Here is a 12874-nt window from a genome sequence, read left to right as displayed (position 1 = left end):
TAATGCTAAGATAACAAAAGTTAGTACATTTTAAAAGTATATGCTTTATGATGCACGCAATTATTTTATAAGATATAGTACAAACAATAAAACATGCATTTCTACAAGTAAATGAACTGAAGAATAAGAAATCATTTGCTGAATTATTAAATTACACCAAACAAGAGAATAAGAAGCTAGGCAGAAAGCCACTGAAGGACTTGCTGAGCAAGGTTTTCTATAGTCTTACAGTCTTAGGGGGACAAAAACTATAGTTCAGAAACTTCCAAGGGGGAGAGATCTTAATTAAAAACTCCAGGATCTCAGTTAAAAACCCAGGTTTCTAGAAAAGAAACTAGAAAAGCAGAGACAAACAAAAGGTAGATTGAGCATCACCAAATCTGCAATTGAGTCCTAGAATTAGAATATGGTAATCTGCCAAGATTCTATTGGCAAACCAGATCCATAGAGAAAGATAACATTATCCAGAGCCTCTACAGGTTAGCAAACATAATATTTGATACTAATAAAAAAATAAGAAAACAGACATGACACAAAATAGGACAGGAGAAAAAATCAGATCAATTGATGACCCGTTTATTGGAATTATCAGGTTGGATAAAGAGAGCTATAATTAGGTTCAAAAAATAAATAACATGAAGTATTTATAAATTCTAAAAAATCAAATAGAAATTCTGGGACTAAAAATGTAATAACTGAAATTTAAAACTCAATAGGTGGGCTAAAGAGAATGTTGGAAGATGAAGGGAGGATAAGTGATCTGAAAGAAATACCGGAAAGTATTTGGGTTGAAATTTGGTGAATAAAAGAGATGAAACACTAAAAAGTTTATAGCTTTAATATAAGATGAGTAAAAAAGTATACCTAATTGGCATCCTAGAGGAAAAACAGGACAGGAAAAAAAATTGAAGAAATAAAGGCAAAGAATTTCCAAATTGAAAGACATCAAGTCAAAGAAAACTGCAACAAGTCACATCATAGCAAAACTGCTGAAAAAAAGACAAAGAAAAATATTTCCAAATTACAGAAATAAGAATGATAGTTGATTTTTCAATGGTAATAATGAAAGATAGATAATGGAATGACATTTTCAAGTTGCTGAAAGAAAGCTGTCATCCTAAGATTTTATACCCACCAAAAATATCCTCCAAAAGTGAAAGTGAAATAAAGACATTAGCAAACAAACAAAAAAGCAAGTGAAATTGTTGCCAGCATATGCCCACTAAAATAAAAACAAAAATGAGTTCTTTTGGAAAAAGAAAAATAATTCCAAGGAAACATAGAAATTCAACAGGGAGAGTAAAAACTGGGGGTAAATATAAATGAATATTGACCATACAAAATAGAAACTATGATGTGTTCTGAGGAATAAAACATAGATAGGACTAAAATGTTTGATAACAATAACACAAAGAACGGTGATATATGGACTTAAATATTCTAAGGGCCTAGCATTTTCCAAGAAGTTTTAAATGTATGAAACTATATTAGGTTGTAATAAGTACAAGTTGTATGGTGTATTCTTTGGGATATGTACTAAAACATATAAAAGAATATATACCTAACATGAAGAAAGTCTGATTAACCTTAAATAATGTAAAGAAGGAAAATAAAGAAACATGAAACCAGTGAGAAAAGGAGAAAATATTGGGTTGCCCAAAAAGTTTGTTCTGGTTTTTCTGTAACATCTTACGGAAAGACCCAAACGAACTTTTTGGCCAACTCGATAGTTAGACGATAAGTATAAACACAAATCCATGACTAATTAAAAGTAACTGCTCTAATTAAGTGGCAAATACTTTCAAACTGGATTAAAATTACAGCTAGATGCTACTTATAATGGATATTCTTTAAATATAAGAATAGAGAAAATTTGGAAGTAAAAGGATGAAAAAGTACATACCATGGAAACACTAACCAAAAAAATCAGTGCAGTGCATTTATTTTACTTTGAAAGTGGATGTATAGTAAAAGGATATCCATCAGAAAGATAAAACAATCCTAAACTTGCTTTCACATATCTTCAACTATCTAAAGCAAAACTGACAAAACTTAAAGGAGAACATAAGCCCATACAACCACCTCTCTCAATTATTGGTGAAGAAAGGAAAGAAAAAAATCAGCAAAGCTATAGAAGATCTAAAGAATATTAAAAAAAAAATTAGGGCTTCCCTGGTGGCGCAGTGGTTGAGAGTCCACCTGCCGATGCAAGGGACACGGGTTCGTGCCCTGGTCTGGGAAGATCCCCCATGCCGCGGAGCGGCTGGGCCCGTGAGCCATGGCCACTGAGCCTGCGCGTCCGGAGCCTGTGCTCCGCAACGGGAGAGGCCACAACAGTGAGCGGCCCACGTACCACAAAAAAAATAAAATAAAATAAAAAAAATTAAAGTATAGTTGATTTACAATATTGTGTTAATTTCAGGTATACAGCCTAATGATTCAGGTTTTTGCAGACTATTTCAATGTTACAAGTAATTATAAGATATAGGATTTAATTTCCTGTGCTATACAGTAAATCCTTGTTGCTTATCTATTTTACGAATACTAATTTGTAACTGTTAATCTCATACTCCTCATTTGTCCATCCCTCTTCCCTCTCCCCTTTGGTAACCATAAGTTTGTTTTCTACATCTGTGAGCCTGTTTCTGTTTTGTATATGGATTCATTTGTGTTAATTTTTTAGATTCCATGTATACGAGATATCATATGGTATTTGTCTTTCTCTGACATTTCACTAAGCATAATATTCTCTAGGTCCATCCACATTGCTGTAAATGGCAATATTTCATTTTTTTATGGCTGAGTAATTCCATTATATATATATATATATATATATATATATATATATTACAACTTCTTAAGCCAGTCATCTGTTGACAGGTACTTGTGTTGCTTCTGTGTCTTGGTTATTGTAAATAGTGCTGCTATGAACACTGGGGTGCATGTACTAAAGAATACTTTTTTTTTTTTTTTTTTTTTGCGGTACACGGGCCTCTCACTGTTGTGGCCTCTCCCGTTGCGGAGCACAGGCTCCGGATGCGCAGGCTCAGCGGCCATGGCTCACGGGCCCAGCCGCCCCGCGGCATGTGGGATCTTCCCGGACCGGGGCACGAACCCGCGTCCCCTGCATCGGCAGGCAGACTCTCAACCACTGCGCCACCAGGGAAGCCCTAAAGAATACTTTTAATAAACCTTCCTTAATTGGCATATATACAACCCTGCACCAAATAATAAAAGAATACATACATATATGAATCATTTACCAAAACTGATCATGTGCTCGGCCATAAAGCAAGCCTCAACAAATTGCAAGAGACTAAAATTATCTAGAGTACATTCTTTGACTATCATTTAGTTAAGCTAGAAATCAATAACCAAAAAATTACAAATATATTTGTTTCATATTCCAAACTAAGACTATAACAAATTGGAATTAATTCATACTTATTTTCAGTTAATTACCAAAAAAATTTAAATAGTGTTTTAACTTTTCATAGATGAAATAATATATAGAATTGCTTTTCTTAATTATTTTTGCCTATATATCAAGTTCCCCTTTTAAAGATGTCACTATATATACTTGGGATCACGAACATGATAAAGATTATAGTTGAATTGAAAACTTTGTTATTAAAAAAGAGCCAACTTGTCAACTTCCTTCACATATTTAGTTGATTGCCACAAAAACAAGAAAACATGTCTACTAACCTTGATAGACTATATGGTCCAATGCTAGCAGGTGCCCAGTGAGAAATATTCTGAACATGCAGAATCTCTTTAGGGTGAAAGAGACCATCATCAATCTTTATGTCACTCTGGTGGATAAGGCAATCTATTGAGAAAAGTACTTCTTCTGGCAACATAGTTTCTACACATACTCTGAAAAATAAACCAAATTTAAAGGAACAATGTAAAACAAAAAAACAAAACCAAAACCAAGAAAGTCGATGTGGAAAGGATCTTCTCTCATTGTTGTAGTTCAAGGTCACTGACGGAACCTAAACATTAATTTCTTGTCCCTCTAAAAATTCTACTGAAGTGACAGTAGGAATATAAATCTAAAAATATATCTGTAGCAATGCGGCAAAGTTAGAGGGTACTACCAGCATGCAAGAATAGGAAGGAATTTATTGAAGGTATAAAACAAAATTGGGAAAGAAAGATTAAGAAAGAATTACACAGTAGAATCATCCTGAAGGCAGGACACTGGTGCAATTGTTCTACCACCCTAGCCAACCAGACATAACCTATTCTTCTCAGTTCCCTGCAGTCTTTTATCTTGGGCTTATTTATAGACTCCTTTTGTTCTGAAGGATATTTTCCATCTCTATGGAGCTGCAGGCTCCCCTTTGCTGGTATATGCCATCAATCTTATCCTATTTGCTTTATACCTTCCAGAAATTTGTACTTCTGATGGCACCCTTCCCTGCTTTCTAAAGTTGCTATGGATTTATTATTGTTTTACATTTCTTCTGTCATTTCAATGAAATTTTGGTAGGATAGAAAGATAAAAGCTGTCAAAATATGAGTCAGCTCTCTTGAACCAGTATATAAATTTCTCTGTCAATTCACCTGAATTATCTGAGCAATTAAATAAATGTAATCTGATAGCACTTCCTAGTTTACTGAAATGGGAGCCATCTGTCTTAATTCCAACTCTCCACTAATGTTTTAGTAAATTCATCCAGACTCTGCTTTTTCAATCTTGCTTCAGCATAAGAAGCATACCCCATCCCTTCTCTACTCCTACCCTCTTTTGTATCTCCAATCTTTCTTCTGTGGGCTCTTTTTTTCTCTTAAAACAGATTTTAAATTTCCCTATTCTAAAAATATCTCTTCCGTTTCACCTCCCTCCTACCTTTCACAGCCCTCACATTAACTCCTAAGCCCAAAGAGCAATAAACATTGCCAAACACTCACCCTTGAGGAAGCCTTCCTGGGAGTTCCCTGATCCCAATGCTACTGTCGTCCTTGTCCTAACTCTATAACAACTCTTTAGTCTGAAGGTAGTGGGACAGTGGGGATTCTCTCAATGTTGTGTGGAAAGGGTACTAATGCCAAAGACAGAGAAGAATCATGGAAATTGATCAGAAATAGGAAGAAGAGAATGAAAAACAATGTTGAGGCCCTCATAAGTCAAACCTATGTTCTTTTCTTAGTCTTCATTTGTAGTAATGAATACTACTGAACCCTGACTCTCGTTGAAGTTATCTTCCCTAGGATTCCATGGTCCTACTTGAACTCGGTCCTCTTCCTACCTCTTGGATAATTCCTTCTTAGTCTGAAGGGAGTCATATAGTGGGGTAGGTTTTTACAATAGGGAGGGCAATCTGTAGGAGTGTCAAATATATATATATATTTTTGAAATTCATCAAAACTTTGAAGGAATAGATGGAAAACAGGACAAAGCCTGAGAAAACAGGGTTGGAAGCAATATGAATTGAAAGGTGGATTTAACCAGTTAGTTGGGAGACAAAGCAGAAATAACACTTGGTTTCAGAGCCAATGATGTCTGAATAGGAAGTTGTAATCTTAGTGCTGCCTACATGGTGGAATGGCTGGCAGATGTCAGGCGCTTAAGCCCTTAAGTGTAGCAAATCAGATGAGCATTTCCAATCTCATCTGCCTAATGGGAAAAGAGCTTCTCATATATTGAGTCACTGTCCTCCACTGGTTCTGGGGGCAGATGGGTTAGCCTTCTCATGGGTGGATGCTGCTCACTGTGGCTACCTGGAATGGGCCTAGAGCAAGGCAGAGATCTTGGAGAAAGTACCAATTTCCCTGCTTAATGCCACAATATTCTTTTATCCCATGCCTACTAAGTCTTAAAGCATTCTCTCATCAGTAAATTCTTTTCTGCTTATTACTTCTAGTGGGACGTGGGCTGTTTTATAGAAAAATTATTTTTATCTCTGAGTGTGCCATGGAAAAAGTCTTTTTACTTTCTTTGGTTTTTAAAATATATGTCCCTAATATAGTGTTCTGCATCAAAATTAAATAAATACCTATTTCTAGAAAACTTCCTATAAAAAATTAACTTTTCTGTCAAACAACTGGAATTTCTTGAAGCATTTTATATTGTACAATCAAAACCATTTTTATTTTCTTCACTTTTTAAAAATAAATAAATAATTAATTAATTTTATTTTCGACTTGTTGGGTCTTCGTTGCTGTGCACGTACTTTCTCTAGCTGCAGTGAGTGGGGGCTACTCTTCATTGCGGTGCGTGGGCTTCTCATTGTCGTGGCTTCTCTTGCTGCGGAGCACGGGCTCTAGGCACGCAGGTTTCAGTAGTCGTGGCTCACGGGCTTAGTTGCTCCGTGGCATGTCGGGTCTTCCTGGGCCAGGGATTGAACCCATGTCCCCTGCATTGGCAGATGGATTCTTAACCACTGCGCCACCAGGGAAGCCCTTCTTTCAATTTTTAATTTGAAAGTTATATATTCCAAAATAATTGGCAAAGATAATTAAATATTAGCAAATTGTCCTGATTAGTCTTGTGCAGGCAAAACAACAACAAAACATCTGATGTTTGGTTGTTTAAGATTATGTCTGAAACCATTTATTTTAAGGATAATTAAAACAAGGCCAAATTAGACAATTTGAAAATGACCATACACTGGAAGTATAGAGATGAATTGAGGGAGTAAAAGGAAGAGTGTACTGGTTCCACGAAGATTCATTCTTTACCTCACTGCCAATGCCACTTTCCAATATTAATTTTTCTCTCCTCATATCCCAGAATCCCTTTATTTCTTAAGCCTTACCATGAATGTGTATCTCCATTTGTGAATTACTGACAACTGTTGTTAAGAAATAGTAAGAATTGGTAAATAAGAGAGGGAAATAAAAGAAACCTGTGATAATAAACCATGCTAGAAAACATGAAAACCACATAAATTTGAAAAACAACACAACCACTATACCAATGGGAGAGAACATGATAACGAACAGGTTTCAAAGTCAGGGATATCAGAGCATGAACCTTGAGTGAGGATTAAAGGAGATAACCAGAGAAATGCCTGGTATCAGGCATTCAGGCAACTTTCCCTTCATGTAGCAGTAAGTTACATACCTTGTAGGCAGGCAATGCTTGAAGGTGGTCACATATGCTGAGTTAATAGATGAGAAATCTTTCATGTTTTTCAGATAGAGATGGACCAAAATAATCTTTCAATTCCAATCTCTTAGATTTAATAGTAGCTGCAGAAGGAAACATATATCCATAAGTTTAGGAAAACTATGAAAATTATTAGTGATTTCTTGAGTAGATTTTATACAAAATACTTGCCATTTATAATATTTATATTCTTGACAATGGATTAGTGTGATTGCAGTATTTGGTGATGGTATAATGCAGAGGTTAGCAAACTTTTTCTATAAAGGACCAGATAGTAAATATTTTAAATTTTGCAGGCCAAGAGGCAAAATTGAGGATATCATCTGGAACATAACAAATTATAGAAAATCTAACAAAATGTAGAAAACAAACTGCTTTGTTAACAAAATTCAAAATGTAATAATAGTAATTGAGATCATTAAAAAATACATGTCTACTAATGAGAAGAATGAAGTTCTCTCTTTGTTTTTTTCTTTTGGGATAACATTTCACTTAATAAGGGTTCAAAGTTAGTATTCCCTGGCATCAGTTGCAAATGTTCATTTGTAAAAATCCTTCTTAGCTTGTAGGTGGTATCAAAATGGCAGCAAGCTGGCTTTGGCCTGTCGGCCTTAGTTTATTGATTTCTACACTAATGGTCTTTAAAGCTACCATAATTTGGCCTTTTATAAAACATGAAACGTGACTTTAAACTTTAGGTTTTAAGAAATAAAGCATCTGCAAGTTATCAAGGTTTTTTTCCTGTATAAACTTCATGTTAATAAGATTAAATCAGTGAATATATTTTAAAGTGTTACCTTATGCAAAAAAACCCATTGATTTTTATTTCAGAATACTTCCAATGAGTAATATCAATGATTTTAATACCTTATGTCTTAGCAAATGATAGCCAGAGTAAGGAAATAAATCATTACCGAAATTTTCAATTAAAACAAATTGATCTAATTTCTGACCCTTAAATTGCTTGTAATGTCCTCTACACTAGATCTGAGCTTTGGACACTTCCCAGTTAGATCCACTGAAAATGATAGATTATAAATACTAAAAAGTTAATACCATTTTCTTAAGGATTGTTGATTGTTTCCGTATACTGTCATTCCTTACTTTCTCCAAAGTTCTGGAAATGAGATAAATCTTGATTGAACCAAGAAACTAAGAGGATTTAAGAAGATAAAGAAGTAAGAAACCAGAATCACCATCTGTTGAGACTGAAGATTACTAATAAAACAGAAAAGGGCAGTAAAATTCTTGGGATGAACTGAATCCTGGGATGATCATTGACTTTATGGGACTTAATTATTAAGGAACTTGAGGGAAAGTACCTCTCTTTAAGGGTGTTACAGTTAGAACTTCGAATTTCAGGCAAAGAATGCTTAGAAGATAACTACACAGCTAATCATCAATAAAGCAGATAAAAGAAGTAGGATTTAATATATATTATATATTTTGAATAGAAGAAAATAGAAAACAAAATAACCTTCAAAGAGCTCCGTATGAAGATCTTAAGCTGCTTTTAAAATTAATATTATTTCATTCTTATACACTGAAACATTAAGTCAAATATAATAATCAATTTCCTTCATGTATCAGCAAACAGCCATTCTTGGGATGCCACATTTCCTTTTTTTTTTTTTTTTTTGTAGGCCACTAAGCTCATTAATTCAACATTCACTGACTATATTCTTTCTTGAAGTACTAAGAAAAATGAATGTAAATTATTCTGAAGTGTTATAGCTTAACATGCAAGTTAATACTTAAAAGTGAACCAAAGTTTAAAAAAGGTAAAGGAAAATCCCTAAGCAAATATTAAAGATTTAGTATCAAAAGCTAAAAAAGAAAAATTCCGTTTTTGAGGAACTTCTTGCTTCAAGAATTATGAAACATTTGACTACTGGAAGATTTTCATTTCTTGTACATTTCAAAGAAAAACAGACTGCTATTTTTCTGAGTTCAAGTAAAATTCTGTGGAAGAGTAGAGATTCAGCCCAGATGAGCTTTTCCCATTCCTTTCTGTTTGGTGATCCTTTGATAAACATGACACCCAACAGCATTTATACCTAGGAGACAGAGGATACAACTACCAGGCAAAGGATTTAAAGTTCCCATGTCAGAATCCCTCTACAACTTCTCTTAGTCTAGAAGTAAAGAGAATTAGGAACTTTCCTCACTCACATCTTTGGTTTAAACAGTGTCTGATAGCTGCAGAGAGATTTTGAATTGGAACTCATGTTACACAAAATGAATCTACATTTGGGACTTGGGGCTCCCAACCCAAAGCTGTTCCTTGAGGAAGATGTGCAGGTTATAAGGGTTTCCTGCCCCATTTTCCGGCAACACATGGCTGGTTTGCTTGCCTACTAATAACACTTGGGATGGAGCTGCTTCCACTTGTGATGTGTTTGGAGACACATACGTCTTTGCACTGCCATGTGGGAAAAACTAGGGGTCCTGCTAACATTCAGCTACTCTCAAACTACAGTAGATAACAGATAGGCCAAAAGGTCCACTATTATACACAGCTTCCCAGAAGTTGAAGGTCATCTGTTACTGTGACCAATCTCTTTTTTCTGATCAAGTCTATACTCGGTAAATGTGCCAAGGAATGAAACTTTGGGACCATCAAGATACTCTATTGCTTTTTAATCCTTTGGAGATTATCCTTCCCATTATTCCATTGTACTATCTAGGTTCATGACATTTTAATGCCAAGTTTTAAGCTGAGGGATTTCCACATAGAAACCTAATTTTCATCCTAAAAATTAATTCATAAGAAAAAATTTTATTTATTTATGCACCTGTAAACCTCTCACTCCCAAAATGATTTGAGACAGCCACTTGTGAAAATTTACCTTGCTGGTAACTTTGTTAGAATCTGTTATCACACTAATGTTATAAACAAGAGATAATCGACCAAGACTCTGAAAGTGCTTAGTCTCTTGCATTTAGAAGATTATTTCAACTAGCTTATACTAAAACAAACAAACAAAACAAACAAACAAACAAAAACTGGGTTATGGATATTTGAGTGTATTTTTTATATAATATTTTTGATCATTTTTGTATGTCTTGAACATCCCATAAATTTCAATAACAATAAAAAGCTACACCATATTTGCCATATTGGTAAAATAAAAGACATTAATAATAGCCAGTTTGGGCAAGTTTTAGCAAGTGTGAGTAAGCTGGAACTCTTATGCACATTTTAGTAGGCATATAAATTGGTTCAAACTTTTTGAATAGCAATTTAACAAAGTGTTCATAGTCCATGTTTGTAATATGAAACATAAAATACAGCTTTTGGAAGACAACATGGTCTTCATGATCTTGAGATAGGGAAAGATTTTTCTTAAATGAGACACAGAAAGCATTAACCTTAAAAGACAAGAAAAGGAATGAATTGTTCATCAAAAGACATCATAAATAGAGTAAAATGGGAAGCCACAGTATCTGACACAGCTCACATCTAAAATAGAAAAAGAATTCTTACCAATTAATTAAAAATTATGACAGAGGGGTTTCCCTGGTAGCACAGTGTGTAAGAATCCGCCTGCCAATGTAGGGGACAGGGGTTCGAGCCCTGGTCTGGGAAGATCCCACATGCCATGGAGCAACTAAGCCCATGAGCCACAACTACTGAGCCCACGTGCCACAACTACTGAAGCACGTGCACCTAGAGCCCGTGCTCTGCACCAAAGAAGCCACTGCAATGAGAAGCCCACGCACCACAACAAAGAGTAGCCCCCGATCACCGCAACTAGAGAAAGCCCGCACACAGCAATGAAGACCCAATGCAGCCAAAAATAAATAAATTAAATAAATAAATTTATAAAAAAAAAAAACTATGATAGATAATCCTGTAGGAGAATGTACAATAGACCTAAACAGACAAGTTACAAAAGAAGATATCCAAATGGCTAGAAAACATGATCAGAGAACTACAGATTAGAAATATATTGACATACCACTATGTACTCACTAGGATGGCAAATATTAAAAAGACTGACAACACAAAGTGTTGGTGAGGCTATGGAGCTAATGGAACCCTAATACACTGCTGGTGGGAGTTCAAATTGTTTTAAACACTTTAGAAAACCCAGCAATTCTACTCAATAAAAATGAATACACATTTGAACCAAAGATATGTACTAGAATATTCATAGCACTATTATTTGTAAACCCATAAAATACCCAAATGTCCATCATAAAATGGATAAATATAGTACATCCACACAATATGAATACTTTTCAGAAAAAAAAGAAAAAGGAAAGTAAAACCCCAACAATTTATACAACAATATGGATGAATTTTATAGCCACAATGTTGAGTGAAATGAAGTGGAAGAATCCAGGCACAAGGAACACATAAGAATAAATAATAAATATTTACTTTATATAGAGTTCAAAAACAAGCAAAACTAATTATCTGTGGTATTAATTGTGAGAATGGTGTTCACTGTCAGGAAAGGGAGAAGGAATAGTGACTGAGAAGGGCACAAAGCTGTGAGGAGGACTTCTGCAGTCTTCATAATGTTTTATATTTTGACTTGGGTAGCAGTTACACAGGTGTGATCACTTTGTGAAAATCAACTAATTTGTATATTTAAATTGTGCTCTTTTTTGTGTGCTAATACTTCAACTAGAATGTAAGAAAAAAAGCAGTTTATGGATGTCCTAACAGAGATCCTCTCAATATCATTTAATTCATCCTGAGGCGACTGAACAGACGCATTTCTTCTTGCTTCTCAATCTGTACTGCCACCATCTTCTAATACGTTTTGGTTGTATTATACCTGTGTTACTTAATATTTTTTCTCACTGCCATTTCTGTATTACTGCATTTCTCTTTTTCCTTAGAGTGAAGAATGTAAGTCTGATAGCATCTAAGAGTCATTTTGGGTTGAAGTTTTTTCTGAATAATTTTATCCTTATTAACTGAAAACAATTTCCTTCTATTTTTCAAAAACTATCTCTCCTCTACCACCTATTTCTATTCTGTTTATTTGAAACTGGGACCTCCCCGATTTTTCTTCCATGTCTCTCAATTTTTCTCCCATATTTTCCAAACTTTTTGTTATATATTCTGGGACATATCCTTGACTGGTAGGAAGTTATCAGATTATTAACTTATTCTTGTGTTTTGAACTATATTATATGCCTCTGAACATCACGTTAACCTCAGATTAAATATACTTACTTGTAGGAATCCAAATAATTTCTTGAATGAATTTATCAATATGTTTGGAAACATCTTAATTTTCACTGAATTTTTAAATTTTCTCTCAAATATGTTATTTAAACATAGTGAAAGAATGAAGGAAAAATAATGAAGACACTGCTTCTGGATGAGTTAGAAAAGGATTTTAAACTCTCCCTCCTCAAATCTTGTATAATGCAGACATAAAGTAATTAAATTGGATTTAAAAAAAATGAGTATGTCAATTTCTGAATATGACATTTAAAAGACATTCTATTTAAGGATGATGTTATTAATGTGTAACACACTTTAGACATGTCATTTTCCTATGAATGCCTTTAAATCAGCTTTCTTATACAGAATTTTTGTTTTATGTCTGGATTGAAATATCTTTTGATTGTGTTAAAATGAACATATTTGTGGGACAAAAGCCAAGAAAATGTGTCACTTGGGGAAAGAGAGGAAAATATTTTGTTTTCTTTTTTTCTTGGGATATTTTTATTTACAGAGTGAGCATAGGTTGCTATCAAACTTCCAAATCTGAACAGTAGAGGTGACTT

At 34.4% G+C, this 12874-nt stretch overlaps 1 protein-coding gene across 10 annotated transcripts in view; it reads right to left on the bottom strand.

Annotated features, from left to right (window-relative positions):
• DPH6 (diphthamine biosynthesis 6) overlaps window positions 1–12874 on the bottom strand; it is a 443901-nt gene that overhangs the window by 218639 nt on the left and 212388 nt on the right. For 8 of the 10 annotated variants that reach the window (XR_007475334.1, XR_007475333.1, XR_007475329.1 and 5 more), the window contains exons 11-12: window positions 7076–7203; window positions 3709–3879 (exon numbers count right to left, since the gene is read on the bottom strand). Coding sequence is in view for 2 of the 10 variants with exons in the window: in XM_049705488.1 (XP_049561445.1) it covers window positions 7118–7203 (86 nt within the window). In the remaining 8 variants the exon portion in view is untranslated. Of the gene's footprint in view, window positions 1–3708; window positions 3880–7075; window positions 7204–8176; window positions 8273–12874 lie in introns of those variants that run through there. The other 2 variants (XM_033435847.2, XM_049705488.1) reach the window with 2 other exon arrangements.

This window comes from Orcinus orca, chromosome 2 (assembly GCF_937001465.1).
Source record: "Orcinus orca chromosome 2, mOrcOrc1.1, whole genome shotgun sequence".
Taxonomy (NCBI): domain Eukaryota; kingdom Metazoa; phylum Chordata; class Mammalia; order Artiodactyla; family Delphinidae; genus Orcinus; species Orcinus orca.
The sequence above is the reverse complement of the archived record's forward strand: the minus strand, read 5'-3'. Positions and strand labels throughout refer to the sequence as shown.